General features: G+C 38.3%; 1 protein-coding gene across 4 annotated transcripts in view; it reads right to left on the bottom strand.

Moving 5' to 3' along the window:
• KIF2A (kinesin family member 2A) overlaps positions 1 to 27232 on the bottom strand; it is a 530440-nt gene that overhangs the window by 75140 nt on the left and 428068 nt on the right. For all 4 annotated transcript variants that reach the window (XM_053701316.1, XM_053701318.1, XM_053701317.1 and 1 more), the window contains one exon: positions 14567 to 14702. In XM_053701316.1, the coding sequence (XP_053557291.1) occupies positions 14567 to 14702 (136 nt within the window). The remainder of the gene's footprint in view (positions 1 to 14566; positions 14703 to 27232) is intronic.

The following is a 27232-nucleotide window of genomic DNA, read 5'->3' as shown; positions in this document are numbered from 1 at the left end:
CCCTTATGAAATCTAGCGATATTGAGGTTTCATAATAAATCGTACAGAATTGAGGTTCCAGATTAAAACACAAATGTTCTCTTTAAATTTGTGTTGCTGAAAATAATACCCCACACTAGTGCTTATATTGCCGCTTGGAGTTACTGCCAGAGTTATTCCTCACTATGTATAAGGCGCATCAAGTCGTTTGAATAAACTAAATCTTGATATCCACAATTGGACCACCTTAAATAGTATCAGAGTTCTGGTCTAAAATTCTATACCGTTCCACGTTACCTGTATAAACTCCACAGTAACGTCGCTATTAGTTACTACACATATGACACGGTCGATGTCAGATTAAAATCTACCCTTATTGTCTATAGTGCTGTTTGTATACAGCTAGGTAAGCTAAGAGGCTGTTGGTTAAATAGAGATATTAGCAGCGAGTGTGTGAAATAATGAGAGCAGCTGTTACTTAGATTGAAATAATTCACTCAAAGCGTTAATATCTCATTTCTTCTTACTAGAGCGGTTCATTAATCACAATAAAATATATCTGAGTGAGATCGCTTTGTAACATCCACCTAATCTCCAAAATGTATTTATACTTAGGATAACAATCCAAAATTATTCAGGTATAATAGTAAGACTCTCTTGCGTAATTCCCCCTATTGTGTGTTATTCATAGTGATTTCAAATATAAGTAAACGTGTTTTAGTTAAAGCCGGCTGTGTATAAATCATCGCTCTCCTATCACTGCCCTAGTACTGTCATTACTGGTGCATGTTTCACAATAATGTTGCTATCAATTGTTGAATCAGTTTAACTAGTGCTCAAGCTACTGGAACATATTTCACAATAGCGTTACCTTCAGATTGGTAACCACAGAGATAGAAAATTAACCCTGGTATATCCAGGTTAGTATTAAATGACTGGCAGACAAAGTGAGTTTAAGTGCCTGCGGCCTATCTGACAGTTGTGTTCATACCATACTGGCAGCTCTTGTAGTGACAACTATTATTCGGCACTTATTAAATGCCGCTACAGGAAAATCAACTCTAATGCAGAGAATTTAAAAATTGAGGAGCTCCCTTTAGCCCCCAACGTGTTTCGCCCGTATTGGGCTTTTTCAAAGGTGGCGGGTCGCCGTTACTGCGGGGTTAAATATCTTATAGGGACCCGGAAGTGGGATGTTCTCATCCCTGATTGGATAGCTCGCTTGTCACTCATAGGTGACATTCGTATTAGATATTCATAAGGATATGTTGTAAATAATGGGGTAGAATTACTGAAGATTTCTGCAGAAGCGCAGGTTATGAGTTTTTGCAGCATTATGTGTGCTTATGTACAGATAAATAGAGCTGCATATAGGACTAAGGATATTACTCAGATATCATATATAGGGATTAATATCTGATTTGAGATACAATTATTAAAGAGTGTCTATATAAAGTGATGCTCTTAATACAATAAATTCAGTTACTAGATTATCAAGTGAATGACTGTGTGATAACTGTGCCACTAAAGTGCAGAAATAAAACTGAAAAAATTGTGTGATGTGTATGTTAGTGACGTGAAACAATCATGTGAATCATTTGGTTATCGTGGGGACAGTGTTAAGATGATATATCTTTTCCTAATGTGTTTATAAGATAAATATGTAATAGAATTGCGAATATTCTGGTATTGTGACAATTATTGGCTTACTTATTCAAATTATAAGTGGCATAGACCAGGTAATGTGATATTGAATACTGTATTGTAAATTACCCCAATACAGATTATAATCTGAAATTGAAGCCCATCAAATGTGGTTTTTCTTAGGTGTGCTGAAAAGCCTTTGGTGACAACTATCAATAGACTTGATGAGTGCATAGTGTGAATACATTAGTGCTGTGTATTACTATAATGTAAATAAGGTTCTAAGTGCATGGTGTAAATACATTAGTGCGGTGTATTACTGTAATGAAAATTATGGTTCTGCCCTATATTAGAGAGAAAAACAATTGATGTGTGATAGACTAAGGGTAACATTTTAGTTAGCTTGTATCACTGTGTATTCATAATATAATTCTTCCGGTATCAAGATGTTAATGGTTGACTTAGACTTAATTCCTTTAGATCTTACAGATGGACATAATAGTTGTTTTGCTTATTAAGTCCATTTGGTTGCACCATATTTAGTAGATAAATCCACCTGCTCTCAGTCCTGAGTAACGCTATTTCCAGATTACCTCCTCTAATGCCAAGGCTGACTTTCTCAATACCTTGGCATGACAATTCTTCTGTGTTGGAGATATGGTAATGTAGGAAATGAGATGCAACACTTGTTAAAGTTTTTCCATCTTCTTTATCTTGTTGTGCATTTTTGATGTTACGAAGATGTTCCATTACTCTAGTTCTTAGTTTGCGTGACGTCATACCAATATAGAATTTGTTACATTTACATTTGAGAGCATAAATTACCCCCTCAGTTTGACAGCTGATGTATCTGTGAATTAAATGTTTCTGAATTAATCTATCAGTTATATTATCTGATTTAATTACATATTTACAAGTACAGCAATTGCCACATTTGTGTGATCCTGGGGCTAATGAAGTTTTGGTTTTATGTCTTTGGAGATGACTGCTTGTTATCCTATCCTTGATGTTTTTGATACGTCTGTATGTAATTGAGGGTTGATCTCCCACCTTTTCCTTCAGTATAGGGTCTGAAAGAAGAATTTTTCCAATGTTTATTAACAATTTTGATTACCTCCGGAGTTTGAGCATTATGAGTTAGTATAAGTCTTGGAATGTTACTTTTAGGTTTGTATTTTTTGTATAACAATTCCTGTCTGTTAGTCTTGAAAGCCCTGTGTTTGGCCTTTTTGATATTTCTCTTGCTGTAACCCCTTTCAAGTAATCTGGTCTCTAATTCTTGAGCTCTTTTCTGAAAAGTAGACATGTCAGAACGGTTCCTTCTGATTCTCAAGAGTTCACATGTAGGTAAGATTTTTATTGTACCTGGGGCATGGGCACTGGTTTTGTGAAGAAGACTATTAGTTGCTGTTTTCTATAGAGATCTGTTTTTATATTGCCTTCATGATCAATTCTGATGGTCAAGTCCAGGAAGTTAATTTCATGTTGATTAGCTTCTTGAGTGAGTTTGATATTAATATGGTTATTATTTAGTATGGTTAAGAACTGTTGTAGTTCTTGGTAAGAGCCTTCCCAGATGAAAAATATACAACGTATCCACATGGGAATTTTATCAGTATATTCCAAATTGGTATCAGTGAATACAAATTCAGCCTCCCACCCTCCTAAGAATAAATTTGCATATGTTGGGGCACACGCAGTCCCCATTGCTGTTCCTCTGATTTTAAGGAAGTATTTGTTATCAAAGAGAAAGTAGTTATACTGTACTACACAATTATAAATTTGTCATGTTCTTTATCTTCCTCTGATTTTTGATCTAGAAAATATTGTACTGCAGTGATACCATTAATGTCATGTCACGATAACAACAGATGTTACAAACAGCTTACGGCCTGGGATCTTGCTCCAATTCTCACCGCCAGTCAGGTAAAGTTTGGTACAGAAATCCAATTGTTTATGGTATCTGTTTATTGAACCCAGTTACTTCTGTGGCTGTATTGGAAGACGCTGATCCACTTTAACAGCTATAGTCTGCTGTCCATTCAAAAGTGTTCGTGAAGATACTAAATGAAATGTCACAAAGCTTCAACTTGAAACCCTACACGTTTCATCTGCAAATGACGTGCAGACTTCTTCAGGGGTTAGTACCTCAAACGGTATGTCCCTAATCAGTGTTAGCTCTATTTAAAAGTGCCGGGACCGGTGGCGTGCCTAGGCAGCAGCAATGGTCGGTCACATTCTCTGAGGCTCTGGAAAGAATCCATAGAATTCACTGTTTACTTCCTAAACTTTACAACATCCAATAATATATAGATATCGTTTGATCTACTGACCGAAGCCGATTAGCAGATAATGAATATTGCTTTACTTATGATCATCTAAATTGAATTTTGATCGATTAGACCTACCACAAGAACCATCAATCCCCCCCAACCGAGGTCGGGGTAAGGTGATATAGTGTAGCCATGCTTCATAAGGAGGAACTTAAAAAAATAATTGCACTCCTTTATTGTTGATTTTGAGCAAAAAATGTGCCATAACTTTGTTGACCTAATCTCAACGCTACATCGGGGAGAACTAGAAGACCCTTCATTCAATGAAGGACAAGAGTTTACCATACTATCCAGTGCCCATGCATTTGAAACTAAAATGGCGCATTATACTCCTCCAACAGATTCTCTATAATCTGGAGCCCTTAAAATACTGAAGGGGAGAGTAATGCAAATGACGGGTAAGCTAGCGACAGACACAGCTACGATGGACCTACCCGCATCAGTGAGCTATCTAGACCATCCAGATTACAAAACAGTTCCTGTGGACAATCAGCTGGCCACCATGCTGTAAAATGCAAGTATTGGTCCGACTTCTGAACCTCCATTCGCATACTATACTTGGGTTGTAGAGGGAATCGTGTCTTCGGTGCTCTTCAGGGGGATGAGGCCAGCCCCCTGGAGGGTTGTCTGTGAGCCACCTGTCGCTCAGTGCTGGAGCCATTGGAGTCCTCTGACAATTTGTGGCGCAAGGAAGATATGCATCCGGTGAAAGCAACCTAATCGTAACTCCCTTGTATGGATCTCTGTTAGAGATGTGGTCCCTAGGTACAGAACTTTTGGACAGTGCTGTCACCGCATTGTTTGGGAACACTCCTAATCTAAAGGCCTTACCATGTAAACCGGGAAAAGGCTTATCGTGGAAACGAATAAACTCTCAAGACCATCTGATTCAATGTGGCATAGGATAAGGCTTCTCTAATAACAGATGAGAAGGGGACTGCACTTTGAGCTGTATTCCTAACCTCTAATGTTTAACTCACTTTATATAGTTTATACTTCTGATGTTAAAGTTAGCTATTTCACCATAAATGTTTGTTTCTAATGCCTTTCACAGGTTCTGGTTTCCCACACACAATCACTATATTTTACTTTGGTTTCCCCGTATGGCCACAATGTTTATGTGGGGCTATGTAGAGATTAATATATATTTTTACTTTGATTCACATTGGTCTCACAACTAGTAAAACTGTTTGTATATATTAATACTATAGGGGTGACTAATACCATAGTGGACCTAGAATAGGGTAATTATTCATTTCATGTATTGTTTGCAGTATATGCCTGTTATATATGGTAATTAATGCTAAAAGATACCAGTCTCAATGTATAACTGCTAATCTAGTCCCTCTACTACCCTAAGTACCAGAGGGGATATATTCACCTCACGGGTACATATAATGCCTATACGACTTCCTATCTCATAGAAAGCTTGAATATTAACTTATAAGCAGTTTACGTTGTACAAGTGTTGTAAATATTTGAATAGTGTATGAATCTGACATCCCAACCTTGGTTTTACTGATGCTTATGATCCATATGTCCTTAATGGAAGGACAACTGCAACATTATATTTGTATTTTGTATACTTGGCTCTTTATCTAAATAACAGAGGTAGAATACAAGTTATGAAAGAGAAACAATAGATAAACCCGTCACACACTGATCACCTTCAGTCTATTATAATTTTTAAAGCCACATACCTCGTCTGTGGGCTCCTATTCATAATTCTTAACTAGTGTCCTGTTAGAGTACACAGCCTCACGCTTCTCATTGGGTCTTAGAAAGTCTATATTTATATATGTTACCCCAAGAATATAGCATATGCTTCGCTCTACTTATATATGTTTGGTCTGCTTTTGTGTAACTGAGGCTTTGGCCAATAATGCAAGCATAAAGATTATAAAACTACAAATTCTTTTAAGAGAAGTTTACCTCCCCAGCACCTTCAAATATGGCCTGCTTTATAAGCTACTCTTACTCATGTCACATTATTTTAAGCGGTGCTTACACGCTGAATAATAAGCTTTGCCTTAATTTTACCTTTATAATATGGGGTCCAAAAGTGGCCCCACTATACTATATAATTAACCACATGCCTATATCATAGCTCAATATATCCTCAACTCTCCTTTCTTTGAGATAAAATTTTGTTTGGGGTCCAAAATTGGTCCCCTCCCCCCTTTTACAATGGAGAGTATGTAATAGAAAACAGAGATTTCCTATTTTTATGTTCACTATATATGTTCTTAAAAGTACAGCACATTATTTTTGTAACTTGCTGACCGTATTATTCACTGTATCTTTATCCTTTCTGAAGGACTGGTTAAAACCTGTACATTTGTATATTAATCTAATGTTATTGTAAATGATTTTTTTTTACTTTGTTGTTACTGCTAATAATTTTAATAAAAGATTAAATATATTAAAAAATAAAAAAATAAATGCCGGGTCCGGAAATGATGCAAGGGGAGCCAGCTCCTAAACCGCATACTTCATTTTCCAGGTCTTAAAGGGACATTATACACTCAATTTTTCTTTGCATAAATGTTTTGTAGATTATCTATTTATATAGCCCATAAATTATTATTTTTGAAAAAATGTATAGTTTTGCTTATTTTTTAAATAACATTGCTCTGATTTTCAGACTTCTAACCAAGCCCCAAAGTTTTATGAGAATACCGTCAGCTACCTTCTCCAGCTTGCTCCTGTTTGTGTAAAGGGTCTTTTCATATGCAAAAGAAGGGGGAGGGGGGGGGGGGTGTCTTATTTCCCACTTGCAGTGGGATTTCCAGCTACCTTTTCAAAGCAGAAAGCTTCTAAGTAAGTTTTTAAACAGTTTTATACTGGATTTTTATATCTGTGTATCTTATTCTTTATAGTAGTATCTATTACATGCAGTTATATGAAAATGAGTGTATACTGTCCCTTTAAGGCGATACATGTTAAAAACATAATACACAAAATACAAATTAACAACTTCATAAAAGAACAGACAATTGTATAACTCTAATGACAGACTAATAGCTAGAAAGAACATTCATGCAAATCAGTCATATAGTCAATTTAAATAAGTCATTAGTCAGTTTATAGTTGTTGCTCACAAATGTGTATATATTAGTTCAGAAAATAAAGCACATATTATAAACAATATCAGCGATATTCATTGGTTGATAATTGCCTTTTTCAACGTACTAAATGTGATTAGTTTCAAATAAAGGAAGAAGGAAACTATATATTCTATATGTATAGTTATCTATGGTACAATGGTAATAGAACTGTATTGTATTTGTAAAATTGTGGAAATTTCCAAATATATTAATCAAAATGAGATAAGAAAATGTTCTAAGAGAAAGCCGCCAAGTCTAAATCAGCATTAAAGGGACACTGAACCCAATTTATTTTCTTTGTGATTTAGATAGAGCATGCAATTTTAAGCAACTTTCTAATTTACTCCTATTATCAATTTGTCTTCGTTCTCTTGCTATCTTTATTTGAAAAAGAAGGCATCTAAGCAATTTTTTGGTTCAGACCATGGACAGCAATTGTTTATTGGTGGATGAATTAATCCACCAATCAGCAAGAACAACCCTAGTTGTTCACCAAAAGTGGGCCGGCATCTAAACTTACATTCTTGTATTTCAAATAAAGATACCAAGAGAATGAAGAAAATTTGATAATAGGAGTAAATTAGAAAGTTGCTTAAAATTGCATGCTCTATCTGAATCACGAAAGAAATTTTTTTTGGTTCAGTGTCTCTTTAAGCCCCCTAGGTTGCAATCTATCGAGTTCAGGGAAATTTCTTATCTACATCCATTACCCAAATCACAAAATCTGACTTATAAAGAAAGATTAGCACTAAAAGAGATGAGCAAATGGGTAGAAGTGGTAATCAGAAATGCTGATAAGGGTGGCAACATCGTAATCTGGCCCTTAGACATCTATCTTAAGGAGGCTAATAAACGACTGTCAGATAAAAACTGTTATATGCGCTAACTAAACAATCCAATGATAGGATATCTAAAAATCTGCAATCACATAATACCCAGAAAAAATTCCTACAAGTTACCAAACCTAAAACCCTGACGTGTTATCTCGTCCCTAAGATACATAAAACTCAGGAATTACCACTTGGAAGACCAATCGTCTCTGAAATAGGATGCCTTACAGAACAAGCAACTCAATATTTGGATTTTAGACTACGCAGGTTTGTACAAGAATTGCCTTCATATGTCCAAGACACGATGGAAGTTCTACAAAGGCTAAATAACATACATACGAGTGAGAATATCTGGCAGATGTACAGTCTCTCTACACATATATAGACCACATTAATGGTATCACTGTGGTTCAATATTTTTTTAGATAAATAAATCAGAGAAAGATAAAGAACATGACAAATTTATAATTCAACTGTTAAAATTTGTACTACAGTATAACTACTTTCTCTTTGATAACAAATAGGAACAGCAGAGGAACAGCGATGGTGACTGCGTGTGCCCCAACATATGCAAATTTATTCTTAGGATGGTGGGAGGCTGAATTTGTATTCAATGATACCAATATGGAATATGTTGATAAAATTCCCATGTGGCTACGTTATATAGATAGTTTTTTCATCTGTAAAGGCTCTTACCAAGAACTACAACAGTTCTTAACCATACTAAATACTAACCAGATTAATATCAAACTCACTCAAGAAGCTAATCAACATGAAATTAACTTCTTGGACTTAACCATCAGAATTAATCACTAAGGCAATATAAAAACAGATCTATATAGAAAACTAACAGCAACTAAGTCTTCTTAACAAAACCAATGCCCATGCCCCAGGTACAATGAAAATCATACCTACAGGTGAATTCTTGAGAATAAAAAGGAACTGTTCTGACATGTCTACAACAAGATAAAGAAGATGGAAAAACTTTAACAAGTGTTGCATCTCATTTCCTACGTTACCATATCTCCAACACAGAAGAATTGTCATGCCAAGGTATTGAGAAAGTCAGCCTTGGCATAAGAGGAGGTAATCTGGAAATAGCGTTACTCAGGACTGAGAGCAGGTGGATTTATCTACTAAATATGGTGCAACCAAATGGACTTAATAAGCAAAACAACTATTATGTCCATCTGTAAGATCTAAAGGAATTAAGTCTTATAAGTCAACCATTAACATCTTGACACTTGAAGAATTATATTATGAATACACAGTGATACAAGCTAACTAAAACGTTACCCTTAGAGTCTGCTATCACACATCAGTTGTTTTTCTCTCTAATATAGGGCAGAACCATAATTTTCATTACAGTAATACACCGCACTAATGTATTTACACCATGCACTCAGAACCTTATTTACATTATAGTAATACACAGCACTAATGTATTCACACTATGCACTCATCAAGTCTATTGATAGTTGTCACCAAAGGCTTTTCAGCACACCTAAGAATAACCACATTTGATGGGGTTCAATTTCAGATTATAATCTGTATTGGGGTAATTTACAATACAGTATTCAATATTACATTACCCTGTCTATGCCACTTCTAATTTGAAAAAGTAAGCCAATAATTGTCACAATATCAGAATATAGTATTCACAACTCTATTACATATTTCTTTCTTATTTCTTTTTAAAACACAGTAGGAAAAGATATATCATCTTAACACTGTCACCATGATAACCAAATGATTCATATGATTGTTTCACGTCACTGACATACACATCACACAATTTTTTCCTTTTTTCAGTTTTATTTCTGCACTTTAGTGGCACAGTTATCACACAGTCATTCACTTGATAACCTAGTAACTGAATTTATCGTATTAAGAGCATCACTTTATATAGACACTCTTTAATAATTGTATCTCAAATCAGATATTAATCCCTATATATGATATCTGAGTAATATCCTTTGTGCAGCTCTATTTATCTGTACATAAGCACACATAATGCTGCAAAAACTCATAACCTGCGCTTCTGCAGAAATCTTTAGTAATTCTACCCCATTATTTACAACATATCCTTATGAATATCTAATACGAATGTCACCTATGAGTGACAAGCAAGCTATCCAATCAGGGATGAGAACATTCCATTTCCGGGTCCCTATAAGATATTTAAACCCGCAATAATGGCGACTTGCCGCCTTTGAAAAAGGTCAATACGGCCGAAACGCGTCAGGGGGTAGGGGGCTGAAGGGAGCTCCTCAATTTTTAAATTCTCTGCATTAGAGTTGATTTTCCTGTAGCAGCATTTAATAAGTGCCGAATAATAGTTGTCACTACAAGCGCTGCCAGTATGGTATGAACACAACTGTCAGATACGCTGCAGACGCTTAAACTCACTTTAAGTCTGCCAGTCATTTAATACTAACCTGGATATACCAGGGTTCATTTTATATCTCTGTGGTTACTACCAATCTGAAGGTAACGGTACTGTGAAATATGTTCCAGTAGGTTTAGAACTAGTTCAACTGATTCAACAATTGATAGCAACATTATTGTGAAACATGCACCAGTAACAACAGTACTAGGACAGTGATAATTTATACACAGCTGGCTTTAACTAAAACACGTTTACTTATATTTGAAATCACTATGAACAACACACAATAGTGGGAATTACGCAAGAGAGTCTTACCAACTATTATACCTGAATAATTTTGGATTGTTATCCTAAGTATAAATACATTTTGGAGATTAGGTGGATGTTACAAAGCGATCTCACTCAGATATATTTTAATGTGATTAATGAACCGCTCAAGTAAGAAGAAATGAGATATTAACGCTTTGAGTGAATTATTTCATTCTAAGTAACAGCTGCTCTCATTATTTCACACACTCGCTGCTAATATCTCTATATAACCAACAGCCTCTTAGATTACCTAGCTGTATACAAACAGCACTATAGACAATAAGGGTAAATTTTAATCTGACATCGACCATGTCATATGTGTAGTAACTAATAGCGACGTTACTGTGGAATTTATACAGGTAACGTGAAACATTATAGAATTTTAGACCAGAACTCTGATACTATTTAAGGTGGTCCAATTGTGGATATCAAGATTTAGTTTATTCAAACGACTTGATGCGCCTTATACATAGTGAGGAATAACTCTGGCAGTAACTCCAATCGGCAATATACGCACTAGTGCGGGGTATTATTTTCAGCAACACAAATTTAAAGAGAACATTTGTATTTTAATCTGGAACCTCAATTCTGTACAATTTATTATGACACCTCAATATCGCTAGATTTCATAAGGGTTGATTTCAACATATTATAAAAGCACTGTACACACGAGTTCAAGCATCACATATCAACATATACCTTTGCTGAAGTAGTCTCAATATTGGCACAGTTTCAAGTCCTTAATAGTGGGGATCCTGTAACATTATTACCACCTATATAATAATTGTAACGTCTACAATACCGGCATTAGCCATGCTTTATATAGTCTTATATTAGATACAGTATATCATATTTCGTCCTTTTGGAGTTTTCATCATTTTCTTGTTCAGCTATTATCCACGATACCATTACACGTTAAAGGGACACTGAACCCAAATATTTTCTTTTGTGATTCAGATAGAGCATGCAATTTTAAGCAACTTTCTAATTTACTCCTATTATCAAATTTTCTTCATTCTCTTGGTATCTTTATTTGAAATGCAAGAATGTAAGTTTAGATGCTGGCCCATTTTTGGTGAATAACCTGGGTTATTCTTACTGATTGGTGGATAAATTAATCTTCCAATAAAAAAAAAAAAACTGTCCAGAGTGCTGAACCAAAAAAAGAAGCTTAGATGCCTTCTTTTTCCAATAAAGATAGCAAGTGAACTATCTGAATCATGAAAGAAAAAATTTGGGTTCAGTGTCCCTTTAAGGTGGTCTTACTCTCCCTTATGTAGCCATCGTATCCTTTTTTGAGGACTCTTGTGTCCCTATATTAATGACTAGCAGACTTACTTATCCGCTCAGTTAATTTTCCTGATTTTCTTATTAACTGATTATTTCTCAAAGGCAATATTGTCAATCAGGAGATTATTAAATTTCAACTCTGTTGTTTTTATGTGCGTGTTACATTGGGTCCATTATTTTAATATTTTATTAAAAGTTATGTTTTAATCCTAATTTGTTCTCTTCGTTATATAGTCTAGGTATAGAGTGCAAATAGTGCAGTCTTGTCTGCGGGTTTCTCTTTTCCACTATTTATATTTTATTATGAACTACTGCACAGCACCACTCCTCAGTCACTACCCAGACTAGAGGCCTAATTCTTTTAGTACCTCCGGAATCATTAAAATTAGGGGAGATTGCCGTTGTGGTGCCATTGTAATTTAGTACAACTTATCGGATATTGATTGTATTAGTGAATTGTGACTAGTGGCCGCACTATACACTATGCTGAGTGTTAAACACATATTGCGGTTTGTTGAGTGGGTTCTCTTGAGATTTGTGGCATTTTTGGTTAAGCACTGCTGTATATGAAAGGTCTAGGATAAGCATCCCCAGCTCAGATGATGAGATCATATGAGGTATTTTAGACAACCAGCTGCTCGATGACATCCCGATTGTTCTACCTTCATGACGGTTGTAATGATTGGCTCAATAAGGGTGTGTGGCTCTGCATCACAGGGGGTTGGATAGTGACGTGTTACACTGTTAATTATAACATGTCATAGTATTCCATGGTGCGGAATGCTATGATAGACGAACTGCTTCATTATGTGATCGGTGATAACGGAACTCTCTAGATATTTTTCAATGATTAACACTGCTTGAGTAGGAGTATGGTGATGACGGAATTTTCTAGGCATTTTTAAATATCAATATTGATACATTATACAGCCGATTGTTCGGCGATTATATTGTTGCAACACGCAGTCCCTCTAGCCTAACAACGGACATGGGCGTGTGTCACGCGCCCTATTTTTGTCAACAAAGGAACGGATTGGCTCAGTAGGGGTGTGTGGCTCTATACTAACGCGCAATTGGACAGTGATGAATTTCACTACAAGCAATACACGGGTTGGGAACGCTGTTATTACACACAAACGTAGCTATATGCACATAGTGTCAAGCGATCACTTTGTGTTATGATAGATGGGCCACCCCGGTATGTGATCGGCGGTAACGGTGATCTTGATATATTTATGTATATACACAGTGATCACGATAATGCACATTGAGGGATTATACTATATTATGATATATAGAGGTGTACGGTTGGCATACATTACGATCTGGATAACAGATTTGGGAATTTTTATTTTACTTATTGTGACACTGACAGTCATCGGTATTAGGGAGGTGGAGTTGATAGATGCATAACTTGTCAGACAGCTGGTTTGACCAAGGAAGTTGCCTTTTTTACACGTTTTTCCAAATATCTTTGTTCACTAACACTAATGGGTATATGTAATTGCACATGTTTTCAACCTATCAGGTTATTTTGACCTCAGTTCTTTATCCTATCAGGAGGCTTGTTTCTCCTGTCTTAACACGCAGATTGCCTAGATTGGCTTAGAACACAGGGGAGGGTTTCACTTACCTTTATAAGTTTGCCATTTTGTATTGTTGTTTGTCAGAGGAAGGGACTGTTTTGTGTCCCGAAACGTCACGAATAAAAATTGATTATTACACAGACGGCTGAAGTCCAGTGAGTGCTTAATCTGTTTGAAACTATTGAAATATTCTTATAGCACCCTGGCGGTTGGAGATAGATGGTGAGAGTGCACACACCAGCAACTAACATATATATATATATATATATATATATATATATATATATATATATACACACACACACACACACACACACACATATATATATATATACACACACATACATTATATATATATATATATATATATATATATACACACACACACACACATATATACATACATATACACACATACAGGACTGTGCCCCAGTCCCGGACGACTTAGAAATTTGACTTTTACCTATCTTTAACATTGAGTGGACTAGTAATGTTTTCCCTCTGGGCAAGTAGCTTAACCTCTGACTTATAAACCAGCAGAAAGTTAAACCAATGCTGAAACATATCAGTAGATGATCTGGAATAGGAGTATATTGATGACCCAACAGGAGGCGGCAAAGGACAGATTCCTGCGACACCTGTGGAAGGCTTGTGACTAATTCACAACAGGTGAAAATATGTTACTGCCCATACTCCAAATACAGCCCTCCAACAAACACTGCACTCGTAGGGGAGATGGGCCTCAACTCAGTCTGAAAACCCCTCTCACTGAAGAGCAACAGGCACAGCTTCATTCTTTACCTTCCTCCAGCAGAGGTAAAGACAAGACTAGTTTACCAGTGAGGTGGAAGGGGCTTTATAAAACTCTTGGGGTTTGGGAGTCTTTGCCTCCTCCTAGTGATTCCCAGGAGTAATGGATCGTGGACACTCACCACCTGTATAAAAGAAAGTTGTTTGAGACTAATTTGTATATATTAAAAGCTTTCTGCCGATTCTTTATAATTTTTTCATACATAGAGATAGATATATAGAGGTCTCTCTCTCTCTCTATATATATATATATATGAAATACATACAGTATATACACAAACACACATACCCCGAAGCTCAGTGAGAATATCAATCTTTTGATCCAAGATTGCTTCAAGTTGTGTAGCATATGAATCTACATCATAATCTACTTCCTCAGTCATCTCAAGAAGTGCCTTTTCATCTTCCAGCCATCTTATAGACTCCTAAACAAAATACAAAAATATTGCTTTAAATATTTTTTTTATTTTCATTTTACACACACACACTATTGCCAAATGTATGTGGACACTTGATTATCACAGCTATATGAGTTTGCTGGAAATTACATTTCAAAACCATGGGCATTAAATATTGGGTTGGCCCCCCTTTGCATTTATAACATCTGCAACTCTTCTTGGAAGGTTTTCCACAAGATTATAGAGCCTGTCTGTGGGAATTTGAGCATATTCAGGAAAAAAATAAAAACAAATTGTGAGGTCAGACGTTGTTGAACAAGGTGGTCTGGCTTGCAATCTGGGCTACAATTCATTCCAAAGGTATTCAGTGAGGTCGAGGTCAGGGATCTGTGCAGGCAATTTGAGGTTATTCACACCAAACTGGTCAAACCATGCCTTCATGGACCTTGTTTAAGGGCCTTCCCTAAACCTTTGATACAAGATTGGAATTACACAATTGTCTACATTTATGTAAGAACTTACCTTATAAATTCATTTCTTTCATATTGGCAAGAGTCCATAAGCTATTGACGTATGGGATATACAATCCTACCAGGAGGGGCAAAGATTCCCAAACCTCAAAATGCCTATAAATACACCCCTCACCACACCCACAATTCAGTTTAACGAATAGCCAAGTAGTGGAGTGATAAAATAAGGAGTAGAAAAGCATACAAAAAGAGGAACTGGAAAAATAATTGTGCTTTTATACAAAATACATAACCACCAAAAAAAGGGTGGGCCTCATGGACTCTTGCCAATGTGAAAAAAATTAATTTATCAGGTAAGTTCTTACATAAATTATGTTTTCTTTCATATAATTGGCAAGAGTCCATGAGCTAGTGACGTATGGGATAGAAATACCCAAGATGTGGAAGTCCACAGAAGAGTCACTAGAAAGGGAGGGATAAAATAACAGCTATTTCCACTGAGAAATTAAATCCACACAATAAATAAGTTTTCCTTGAAAACACTTAAAGGACCAGTCAACACACTTTATCTTGCATTTGTTGATTATGCAAATGTAAAGACAATGCAATAGCACTTTGTCAGAAACAAAAACTACTATTTTTTTTAAATTCAGACTAATTTAAAAGTTATGTCTACTCCCCCTGCACTCTTGGAAGGAGAACTAGAGGAGGGAAGATGTAAGCAGGATGATAACACCAAGGAAGTGTCAGTGCATCCACTGCTTCCGCCTGAACATCCCTGGACCTGGACAGGTATCTGAGAAGTTTCTTGTTTAGATGAGAGGCCATGAGATCTCTCTCTGGAAGACCCCACATCTGAACATTCTGAGAAAACACATCTAGATGGAGAGACAACTCCCCTGGATGTAAAGTCTGGCGGCTGAGATAATCCGCCTCCCAATTGTCTACACCTGGGATATGCACCGCAGAGATTAGACAGGAGCTGGATTCCGCCCAAGCAAGTATCCAAGATACTTCTTTCATAGCTTGGGGACTGTGAGTCCCACCCTGATGATTGACATAAGCCACAGTTGTGATATTGTCTGTCTGAAAACAAATGAACGGTTCTCTCTTTAGCAGAGGCCAAAACTGAAGAGCCCTGAGAATTGCATGGAGTTCTAAAATATTTATTGGTAATCTCGCCTCTTGAGATTTCCAAACCCCTTGTGATGTCAGAGATCCCCAAACAGCTCCCCAACCTGAAAGACTCGCATCTGTTGAGATCACAGTCCAGGTTGGCCGAACAAAAGAAGCCCCTTGAACCAAACGATGGTGATCTATCCACCATGTCAGAGAGTGTCGTACATTGGGATTCAAGGATATTAATTGTGATATCTTTGTATAATCCCTGAACCATTGATTCAGCATGCAAAGCTGTAGAGGTCTCATGTGAAAACGAGCAAAGGGGATCGCGTCCGATGCTGCAGTCATGAGACCTAAAACTTCCATGCATATAGCCACTGAAGGGAATGACTGAGACTGAAGGTCCCGGCATGCTGCAACCAATTTTAAACGTCTCTTGTTTGTTAGAGACAGAGTCATGGACACTGAATCTATCTGGAAGCCTAAAAAGTGACCCATGTCTGAGGAATCAAGAAACTTTTTGGTAAATTGATCCTCCAACCATGTTTCCGAAGAAACAACACTAGTTGATTCGTGTGAGATTCTGCAGTATGTAAAGACTGAGCTGGTACCAAGATATCGTCCAAATAAGGAAACACCGCAATACCCTGTTCTCTGATTACAGATAATAGGGCACCCAGAACCTTTGAAAAGATCCTTGGAGCTGTTGCTAGGCCAAATGGAAGAGCAACAAATTGGTAATGCTTGTCTAGAAAAGAGAATCTCAGAAACTGATAGTGTTCTGGATGAATCGGAATATGAAGGTATGCATCCTGCAAGTCTATTGTGGACATATAATGTCCTTGCTGAACAAAAGGCAGAATAGTCCTTATAGTCACCATCTTGAAAGTTGGTTCTCTTACATAACAATTGAAAATTTTCAGATCCAGAACTGGTCTGAATAAAATTTCTTTCTTTGGTACAATGAATAGGTTTGAATAAAACCCCAAACCTTGTTCCTGAGGAGGAACTGGCATGATTACCCCTGAAAACTCCAGGTCTGAAACACACTTCAGAAAAGCCTGAGCTTTTACTGGATTTACAGGGATGCGTGAGAGAAAAAATCTTCTCACAGGAGGTCTTACTTTGAATCCTATTTGATACCCTTGAGAGACAATGCTCTGAATCCAATGATTTTGGACAGATTTTATCCAAAAATCCTTGAAAACCCTTAATCTGCCACCTACTAGCTGAGCTGGAATGAGGGCCACACCTTCATGCGGACTTAGGGGCAGACTTTGGTTTCCTAAATGGCTTGGATTTATTCCAATTTGAGGAAGGCTTCCAATTGGAAGCAGATTCCTTGGGAGGAGGATTGAGTTTTTGTTCCTTATTCTGACGAAAGGAAAGAAAACGGTTAGAAGCCTTAGATTTACCCTTAGGTTTTTTATCCGGAGGCAGAAAAACTCCTTTTCCTGCAGTGATAGTTGAAATAATAGAATCCAACTGAGAACCAAATAAATTATTACCTTGGAAAGAAAGAGATAGTAATCTAGATTTAGATGTCATATCAGCATTCCAAGATTTAAGCCACAAAGCTCTTCTAGCTAATACAGCTAAAAACATGGATCTAACATCAATTTTGATAATATGAAAAATGGCATCACAAATAAAATGATTAGCATGCTGCAGTAAGCGAGTAATGCTAGATATGTCAGGATCCAATTCTTGTTGCGCTAAATTCTCCAACCAAAAAGTTGAGGCAGCCGCAACATCAGCCAAAGAAATAGCAGGTCTGAGAAGATGACCTGAATATAAATAGGCCTTCCTTAGATAAGATTCAAGCTTCCTATGTAAAGGATCCATAAAGGAAGTACTATCTTCCATAGGAATAGTGGTACGTTTAGCAAGAGTAGAAATAGCCCCATCAACTTTGGGGATTTTTTCCCAAAACTCTATAGATTTTGCTGGTAAAGGATACAATTTTTTAAACCTTGAAGAAGGAATAAAAGAAGTACCTGGCTTATTCCATTCCCTAGAAATCATATCAGAAATAGCCTCAGGAATAGGAAAAACCCCTGGAGAAACCACAGGAGGTTTAAAAACAGCCTTTAAACGTTTATTAGACTGAACGTCAATAGGACTGGTTACCTCAATATCCAAAGTAATTAACACTTCTTTTAATAAAGAATGCATATACTCTATTTTAAATAAATAAGTAGATTTGTCAGTGTCAATGTCTGAGGAAGGATCTTCTGAATCAGATAGATCCTCATCAGAAGAGGATAAATTATTATGTTGCTGGTCATTTGAAATTTCATCAGATAAATGAGAAGTTTTAAAAGACCTTTTACGTTTATTAGAAGGTGGAAATGCAGACAAAGCCTTCAGAATAGAATCAGAAACAAATTCTTTAAAATTTACAGGTATATCATGTACATTAGAAGTTGAAGGAACTGCAACTGGCAATGTACTATTACTGATGGAAACACTATCTGCATGTAAAAGTTTATCATGACAACTATTACAAATGACATTTGGTGGAATAATTTCTACACTTTTACAACAAATGCACTTAGCTTTGGTAGACCCGATGTCAGGCAGCAATGTTAAAGCAGAAACTTCTGAGACAGGATCAGATTGGGACATCTTGCTCAATGTAAGAGAAAAAACAACATATAAAGCAAAATTATCTATTTCCTTATATGACAGTTTCAGGAATGGGAAAAAATGCAAAAGCATAGGCCTCTGATAGAGAAAAAAGCAAGAGGCAAACATCAATGGGGTATTGAAATAATGGAAAAATAACCCGGAAATGACACACTCGCGTCACTAATGACGCCGCCGTGTGAAAGGTCTTGGCATCACATATGACGCTGGAAATGACGAAGTTGCGTCATAAACGTATTTTTTCGCACCAAAAAAATTTTCGCGCCAAGAATCACGCAATAAAGTTTAGCATTTAACGCACCCGCGGGCCTAATACCCGCAATAGCAAGAAGTAGTCAATTGAAAAAAAAGACTAAACCCCAGGTAAGAAATAAATTTCTAAAAATGTTTAAATTCCCCAAATATGAAACGTACAGTCTGCTGAAGGAAATACATGAACCTGACTCATGGCAAATATAAGTACAATACATATATTTAGAACTTTATATAAATGCATAAAGTGCCAAACCATAGCTGAGGTGTCTTAAGTAATAAAAAACATACTTACCAAAAGACACCCATCCACATATAGCAGATAGCCAAACCAGTACTAAAACAGTTATTAGTAGAGGTAATGGTAAATTGAGAGTATATCGCCGATAACCGAGAACCTATGAAATAGACCCCCGTTAGGGAAATCATCGAATTCAAATAAGTGATACTCCCTTCACGTCCCTCTGACATTCGCTGTACTCTGAGAGGAATCGGGCTTCAACAATGCTAAGAAGCGCATATCAACGTAGAAATCTTAGCACAAACTTACTTCACCACCTCCATAGGAGGCAAAGTTTGTAAAAATGAATTGTGGGTGTGGTGAGGGGTGTATTTATAGGCATTTTGAGGTTTGGGAAACTTTGCCCCTCCTGGTAGGTTTGTATATCCCATATGTCACTAGCTCATGGACTCTTGCCAATTACATGAAAGAAATGTCTTTGTATCCTGTAGCAGTAAGATGGCCCTTCACTGGAACTAAGATACATATCACAAACCCTGAAAAGCTTTACAGTATGCATTATGCATTCTGGTACATAGATTTTTTTTCTGGCATCTGCTAAACCCAGATTCTTCCATCAGACTGCCAGGTTGTGAACCATGATTCCTCACTCCAGGGAACAAGTTTTCACTGCTCCAGAGTCCAGTAGCAGCATGCTTTAGCCAGAGGCTTGTGTACAGCTGTTCAGCTTTGGAAAACCATTCTCGATGCACATATTTTGTGCTAGTGTTCCTTCCAGAGGCAGTTCTGAACACTGTAGTGAGTGATGCAACGGATACTGTGGGTATTAAAAAGAATTACTCCCCCCTTGAAAAGAATCACATTTTGTTGCTTTGCAGCCTGAAATAAAGACAGACACCATTTTTGCTTATCCAGTTGTAATTACTCAGTTCAACTTATAACATCCTAGTGAAAGATATAACACCAACATGTCAGGCAAAAAACATAATTTATGCTTACCTGATAAATTCCTTTCTTCTGTTGTGTGATCAGTCCACGGGTCATCATTACTTCTGGGATATAACTCCTCCCCAACAGGAAATGCAAGAGGATTCACCCAGCAGAGCTGCATATAGCTCCTCCCCTCTACGTCAGTCCCAGTCATTCGACCAAGAATCAACGAGAAAGGAGTAACCAAGGGTGAAGTGGTGACTGGAGTATAATTTAAAAGATATTTACCTGCCTTAAAACAGGGCGGGCCGTGGACTGATCACACAACAGAAGAAAGGAATTTATCAGGTAAGCATAAATTATGTTTTCTTCTGTTATGTGTGATCAGTCCACGGGTCATCATTACTTCTGGGATACCAATACCAAAGCAAAAGTACACGGATGACGGGAGGGATAGGCAGGCTCATTATACAGAAGGAACCACTGCCTGAAGAACCTTTCTCCCAAAAATAGCCTCCGAAGAAGCAAAAGTGTCAAATTTGTAAAATTTGGAAAAAGTATGAAGCGAAGACCAAGTTGCAGCCTTGCAAATCTGTTCAACAGAGGCCTCATTCTTAAAGGCCCAAGTGGAAGCCACAGCTCTAGTGGAGTGAGCTGTAATTCTTTCAGGAGGCTGCTGTCCAGCAGTCTCATAGGCTAAACGTATTATGCTACGAAGCCAAAAAGAGAGAGAGGTAGCAGAAGCTTTTTGACCTCTCCTCTGTCCAGAATAAACGACAAACAGGGAAGAAGTTTGGCGAAAATCTTTAGTTGCCTGCAAGTAGAACTTGAGGGCACGAACTACATCCAGATTGTGTAAAAGACGTTCCTTCTTTGAAGAAGGATTTGGACACAAGGATGGAACAACAATCTCTTGATTGATATTCCTGTTAGTGACTACCTTAGGTAAGAACCCAGGTTTAGTACGCAGAACTACCTTATCTGAGTGAAAAATCAGATAAGGAGAATCACAATGTAAAGCTGATAACTCAGAGACTCTTCGAGCCGAGGAAATAGCCATTAAAAACAGAACTTTCCAAGATAACAATTTTATATCAATGGAATGAAGGGGTTCAAACGGAACACCCTGTAAAACGTTAAGAACTAAGTTTAAACTCCATGGCGGAGCAACAGCTTTAAACACAGGCTTGATCCTAGCTAAAGCCTGACAAAAGGCCTGGACGTCTGGATTTTCTGACAGACGCCTGTGTAACAAGATGGACAGAGCTGAAATCTGTCCCTTTAATGAACTAGCTGATAAACCCTTTTCTAAACCTTCTTGTAGAAAGGACAATATCCTAGGGATCCTAACCTTACTCCAGGAGTAACGTTTGGATTCGCACCAGTATAGGTATTTACGCCATATTTTATGGTAAATCTTTCTGGTAACAGGCTTCCTAGCCTGTATCAGGGTATCAATAACCGACTCAGAAAAACCACGTTTTGATAAAATCAAGCGTTCAATTTCCAAGCAGTCAGCTTCAGAGAAGTTAGATTTTGATGTTTGAATGGACCCTGTATCAGAAGGTCCTGTCTTAGAGGTAGAGACCAAGGCGGACAGGATGACATGTCCACTAGATCTGCATACCAAGTCCTGCGTGGCCATGCAGGCGCTATTAGAATCACTGATGCTCTCTCCTGTTTGATTTTGGCAATCAATCGAGGAAGCAGCGGGAAGGGTGGAAACACATAAGCCATCCCGAAGTTCCAAGGTGCTGTCAAAGCATCTATCAGAACCGCTCCCGGATCCCTGGATCTGGACCCGTAGTGAGGAAGTTTGGCGTTCTGGCGAGACGCCATGAGATCTATCTCTGGTTTGCCCCAACGTCGAAGTATTTGGGCAAAGACCTCCGGATGAAGTTCCCACTCCCCCGGATGAAAAGTCTGGCGACTCAAAAAATCCGCCTCCCAGTTCTCCACTCCCGGGATGTGGATTGCTGACAGGTGGCAAGAGTGAGACTCTGCCCAGCGAATTATCTTTGATACTTCCATCATTGCTAGGGAGCTTCTTGTCCCTCCCTGATGGTTGATGTATGCTACAGTCGTGATGTTGTCCGACTGAAACCTGATGAACCCCCGAGTTGTTAATTGGGGCCAAGCCAGAAGGGCATTGAGAACTGCTCTCAATTCCAGAATGTTTATTGGAAGGAGACTCTCCTCCTGATTCCATAGTCCCTGAGCTTTCAGAGAATTCCAGACAGCGCCCCAACCTAGTAGGCTGGCGTCTGTTGTTACAATTGTCCAGTCTGGCCTGCTGAATGGCATCCCCCTGGACAGGTGTGGCCGATAAAGCCACCATAGAAGAGAATTTCTGGTCTCTTGATTCAGATTCAGAGTAGGGGACAAATCTGAGTAATCCCCATTCCACTGACTTAGCATGCACAATTGCAGCGGTCTGAGGTGTAGGCGTGCAAAAGGTACTATGTCCATTGCCGCTACCATTAAGCCGATCACCTCCATGCATTGAGCTACTGACGGGTGTTGAATGGAATGAAGGACACGGCATGCATTTAGAAGCTTTGTTAACCTGTCTTCTGTCAGGTAAATCTTCATTTCTACAGAATCTATAAGAGTCCCCAAGAATGGAACTCTTGTGAGAGGAAAAAGAGAACTCTTCTTTTCGTTCACTTTCCATCCATGCGACCTTAGAAATGCCAGAACTAACTCTGTATGAGACTTGGCAGTTTGAAAGCTTGAAGCTTGTATTAGAATGTCGTCTAGATACGGAGCTACCGAAATCCCTCGCGGTCTTAGTACCGCCAGAAGGGCACCCAGAACCTTTGTGAAGATTCTTGGAGCCGTAGCCAATCCGAATGGAAGAGCTACAAACTGGTAGTGCCTGTCTAAGAAGGCAAACCTTAGGTACCGGTGATGATCTTTGTGAATCGGTATGTGAAGGTAAGCATCTTTTAAATCCACTGTGGTCATGTACTGACCCTTTTGGATCATGGGTAAGATTGTCCGAATAGTTTCCATTTTGAACGATGGAACTCTTAGGAATTTGTTTAGAATCTTTAAATCTAAGATTGGCCTGAAAGTTCCCTCTTTTTTGGGAACCACAAACAGGTTTGAGTAGAACCCTTGTCCTTGTTCCGACCGCGGAACCGGATGGATCACTCCCATTAATAACAGATCTTGTACACAGCGTAGAAACGCTTCTTTCTTTATCTGGTTTGTTGACAACCTTGACAGATGAAATCTCCCTCTTGGGGGAGATAATTTGAAGTCTAGAAGGTATCCCTGAGATATGATCTCTAGCGCCCAGGGATCCTGAACATCTCTTGCCCAGGCCTGGGCGAAGAGAGAAAGTCTGCCCCCCACTAGATCCGGTCCCGGATCGAGGGCTCTCGGTTCATGCTGTCTTTGGGGCAGCAGCAGGTTTCCTGGCCTGCTTGCCCTTGTTCCAGGACTGGTTAGGTTTCCAGCCTTGCCTGTAACGAGCAACAGCTCCCTCCTGTTTTGGTGCAGTGGAGGTTGATGCTGCTCCTGTTTTGAAATTCCGAAAGGGACGAAAATTAGACTGTCTAGCCTTAGCTTTGGCTTTGTCTTGAGGTAGGGCGTGGCCCTTACCTCCTGTAATGTCAGCGATAATTTCTTTCAAACCGGGCCCAAATAAAGACTGCCCCTTGAAAGGTATATTAAGTAATTTGGACTTAGAAGTAACATCAGCTGACCAGGATTTTAGCCACAGCGCCCTACGTGCCTGGATGGCGAATCCTGAGTTCTTAGCCGTAAGTTTGGTTAAATGTACTACGGCCTCCGAAATGAATGAATTAGCTAGTTTAAGGACTCTAAGCCTGTCCGTAATGTCGTCTAGCGTAGATGAACTAAGGTTCTCTTCCAGAGACTCAATCCAAAATGCTGCCGCAGCCGTAATCGGCGCGATACATGCAAGGGGTTGCAATATAAAACCTTGTTGAACAAACATTTTCTTAAGGTAACCCTCTAATTTTTTATCCATTGGATCTGAAAAAGCACAGCTATCCTCCACCGGGATAGTGGTACGCTTAGCTAAAGTAGAAACTGCTCCCTCCACCTTAGGGACCGTTTGCCATAAGTCCCGAGTGGTGGCGTCTATTGGAAACATCTTTCTAAATATTGGAGGGGGTGAGAACGGCACACCGGGTCTATCCCACTCCTTAGTAACAATTTCAGTTAGTCTCTTAGGTATAGGAAAAACGTCAGTACTCGCCGGTACCGCAAAGTATTTATCCAACCTACACAATTTCTCTGGTATTGCAACGGTGTTACAATCATTGAGAGCTGCTAAAACCTCCCCTAGTAATACACGGAGGTTCTCCAATTTAAATTTAAAATTTGAAATATCTGAATCCAATCTGTTTGGATCAGAACCGTCACCCACAGAATGAAGCTCTCCGTCCTCATGCTCTGCAAGCTGTGACGCAGTATCAGACATGACCCTAGTATTGTCAGCGCACTCTGTTCTCACCCCAGAGTGATCACGCTTGCCTCTTAGTTCTGGTAATTTAGACAAAACTTCAGTCATAACAGTAGCCATATCTTGTAATGTTATCTGTAATGGTCGCCCAGATGTACTAGGCGCCATAATATCACGCACCTCCCGGGCGGGAGATGCAGGTACTGCCGCGTGAGGCGAGTTAGTCGGCATAACTCTCCCCTCGCTGTTTGGTGAAATTTGTTCAAATTGTACAGATTGACTTTTATTTAAAGTAGCATCAATACAGTTAGTACATAAATTTCTATTGGGCTCCACCTTGGCATTGGAACAAATGACACAGATATCTTCCTCTGAGTCAGACATGTTTAACACACTAGCAATAAACTTGCAACTTGGTTATAATCTTTTTTAGCAAAAACGTACTGTGCCTCAAAGAGGTACTAAACGATTAAATGACAGTTGAAATAATGAACTGAAAAACAGTTATAGCATCAAACTTTAAAACAACACAACTTTTAGTAAAGGTTTGTTCCCATTAGTAAAATAACAATAATTAAATTTGACATAAAAAATTACAGATCAACGTTTTTATTCACAGTCAATATAAAATTCTCACAGCTCTGCTGAGAGAATCTACCTCCCTCCAAAGAAGTTTGAAGACCCCTGAGATCTGTCAGAGATGAACCGGATCATGCAGGAAATATAAGAGTAGCTGACTGGAAATTTTTGATGCGTAGCAAAGAGCGCCAAAAACGGCCCCTCCCTCTCACACACAGCAGTGAAGAGAAACGAAACTGTCACAATTAAAAGCAAACAACTGCCAAGTGGAAAATAATGCCCAAATATTTATTCACTCAGTACCTCAGAAATGTAAACGATTCTACATTCCAGCAAAAACGTTTAACATGATAAATACTTATTAAAAGGATTAGTGACTTTTAACAGAGTAGTTCCGGTGAAATACCATCCCCAGAATACTGAAATGTATACATACATGTCATTATAACGGTATGGCAGGATTTTCTCATCAATTCCATTCAGAAAATAAAAACTGCTACATACCTCAATGCAGATTCATCTGCCCGCTGTCCCCTGATCTGAAGCTTTTACCTCCCTCAGATGGCCGAGAACAGCAATATGATCTTAACTACTCCGGTTAAAATCATAGTAAAAAACTCTGGTAGATTCTTCCTCAAACTCTGCCAGAGAAGTAATAACACGCTCCGGTGCTATTGTAAAATAACAAACTTTTGATTGAAGTCATAAAAACTAAGTATAATCACCATAGTCCTCTCACACATCCTATCTAGTCGTTGGGTGCAAGAGAATGACTGGGACTGACGTAGAGGGGAGGAGCTATATGCAGCTCTGCTGGGTGAATCCTCTTGCATTTCCTGTTGGGGAGGAGTTATATCCCAGAAGTAATGATGACCCGTGGACTGATCACACATAACAGAAGAAATAAAGACAATTCAAAAACAGAATCACTGAGTTGCAAAAAGGATCACCCCTCCTAAAATTACTTGTAAACAATCAGCTGTAGCTAATAACCTTCTTAATGCCACACACAAAGCCATTTGAGCTTCAACTGTGATCAGCTGAGGGCATATTGATTAGCTCAGCATGAAAAGAGCTTTCCTGAAGCATCTCATTCCCTATCAGTGCAACTGAAGCAAACAATCAACTATGGGTGGCAAGGCACTGTCAAAAGATCTCCAGACTTAAACCTCATTGAATATCTGTGGCATGACTTAAAGAATGCAGTCCACAAACAGTCACCATCAAATGTTAACGGAAATGGAGCAATTCTGCAAAGAAGAGTGGGCAAATATTGCACAGTCTAGATGTGCAAAGTTAGTAGAGACATATCCCAACAGACTAAAGGCTGTAATTAAATCAAAAGGTGGTTAAAAAAAATACTGACACTAGGGGGTAATCCTTTTTGCAACTCAGTGATTCTGTTTTTGAATTTGGTCTTTTTGCCTGACATATTGGTGTTATATCTTTCACTTGAATGTTATAAGTCGCACTGAGTAATTACAACTGTCTTTATTTCAGGCTGCAAAGCAACAAAATGTGATTATTTTCAAGGGGGGAGGTGTGATTCTTTTCCATACCCACTGTAGGTAATTCTTACACAGTAAGAGCTTCAGCACTTGGCGGCCCTGCTCTGCGAGTTTGCTTGGTCTACCCACTTTGTAGCTGTGCTATTTTTGCTCTTAGATTAATTTACAATAATGGCATTCACAGTTGAGTGGGACAGATCTAGTAGGGCAGAAATTTCATGAACTGACTTATGGCAAAGGTGATGTCCTATGACAGTGCCCCATGTAAAGTTATTGAGCTAGTCAGTATGTCCCATTAATACTGCCAATGTTTTTCTATGAAGATGTCATGGCCATATGCTGGATTTTAAACCCCTGTTAACAATGTA

This window comes from Bombina bombina, chromosome 2 (genome assembly GCF_027579735.1).
Source record: "Bombina bombina isolate aBomBom1 chromosome 2, aBomBom1.pri, whole genome shotgun sequence".
Classification (NCBI taxonomy): domain Eukaryota; kingdom Metazoa; phylum Chordata; class Amphibia; order Anura; family Bombinatoridae; genus Bombina; species Bombina bombina.
The sequence above is the reverse complement of the archived record's forward strand: the minus strand, read 5'-3'. Positions and strand labels throughout refer to the sequence as shown.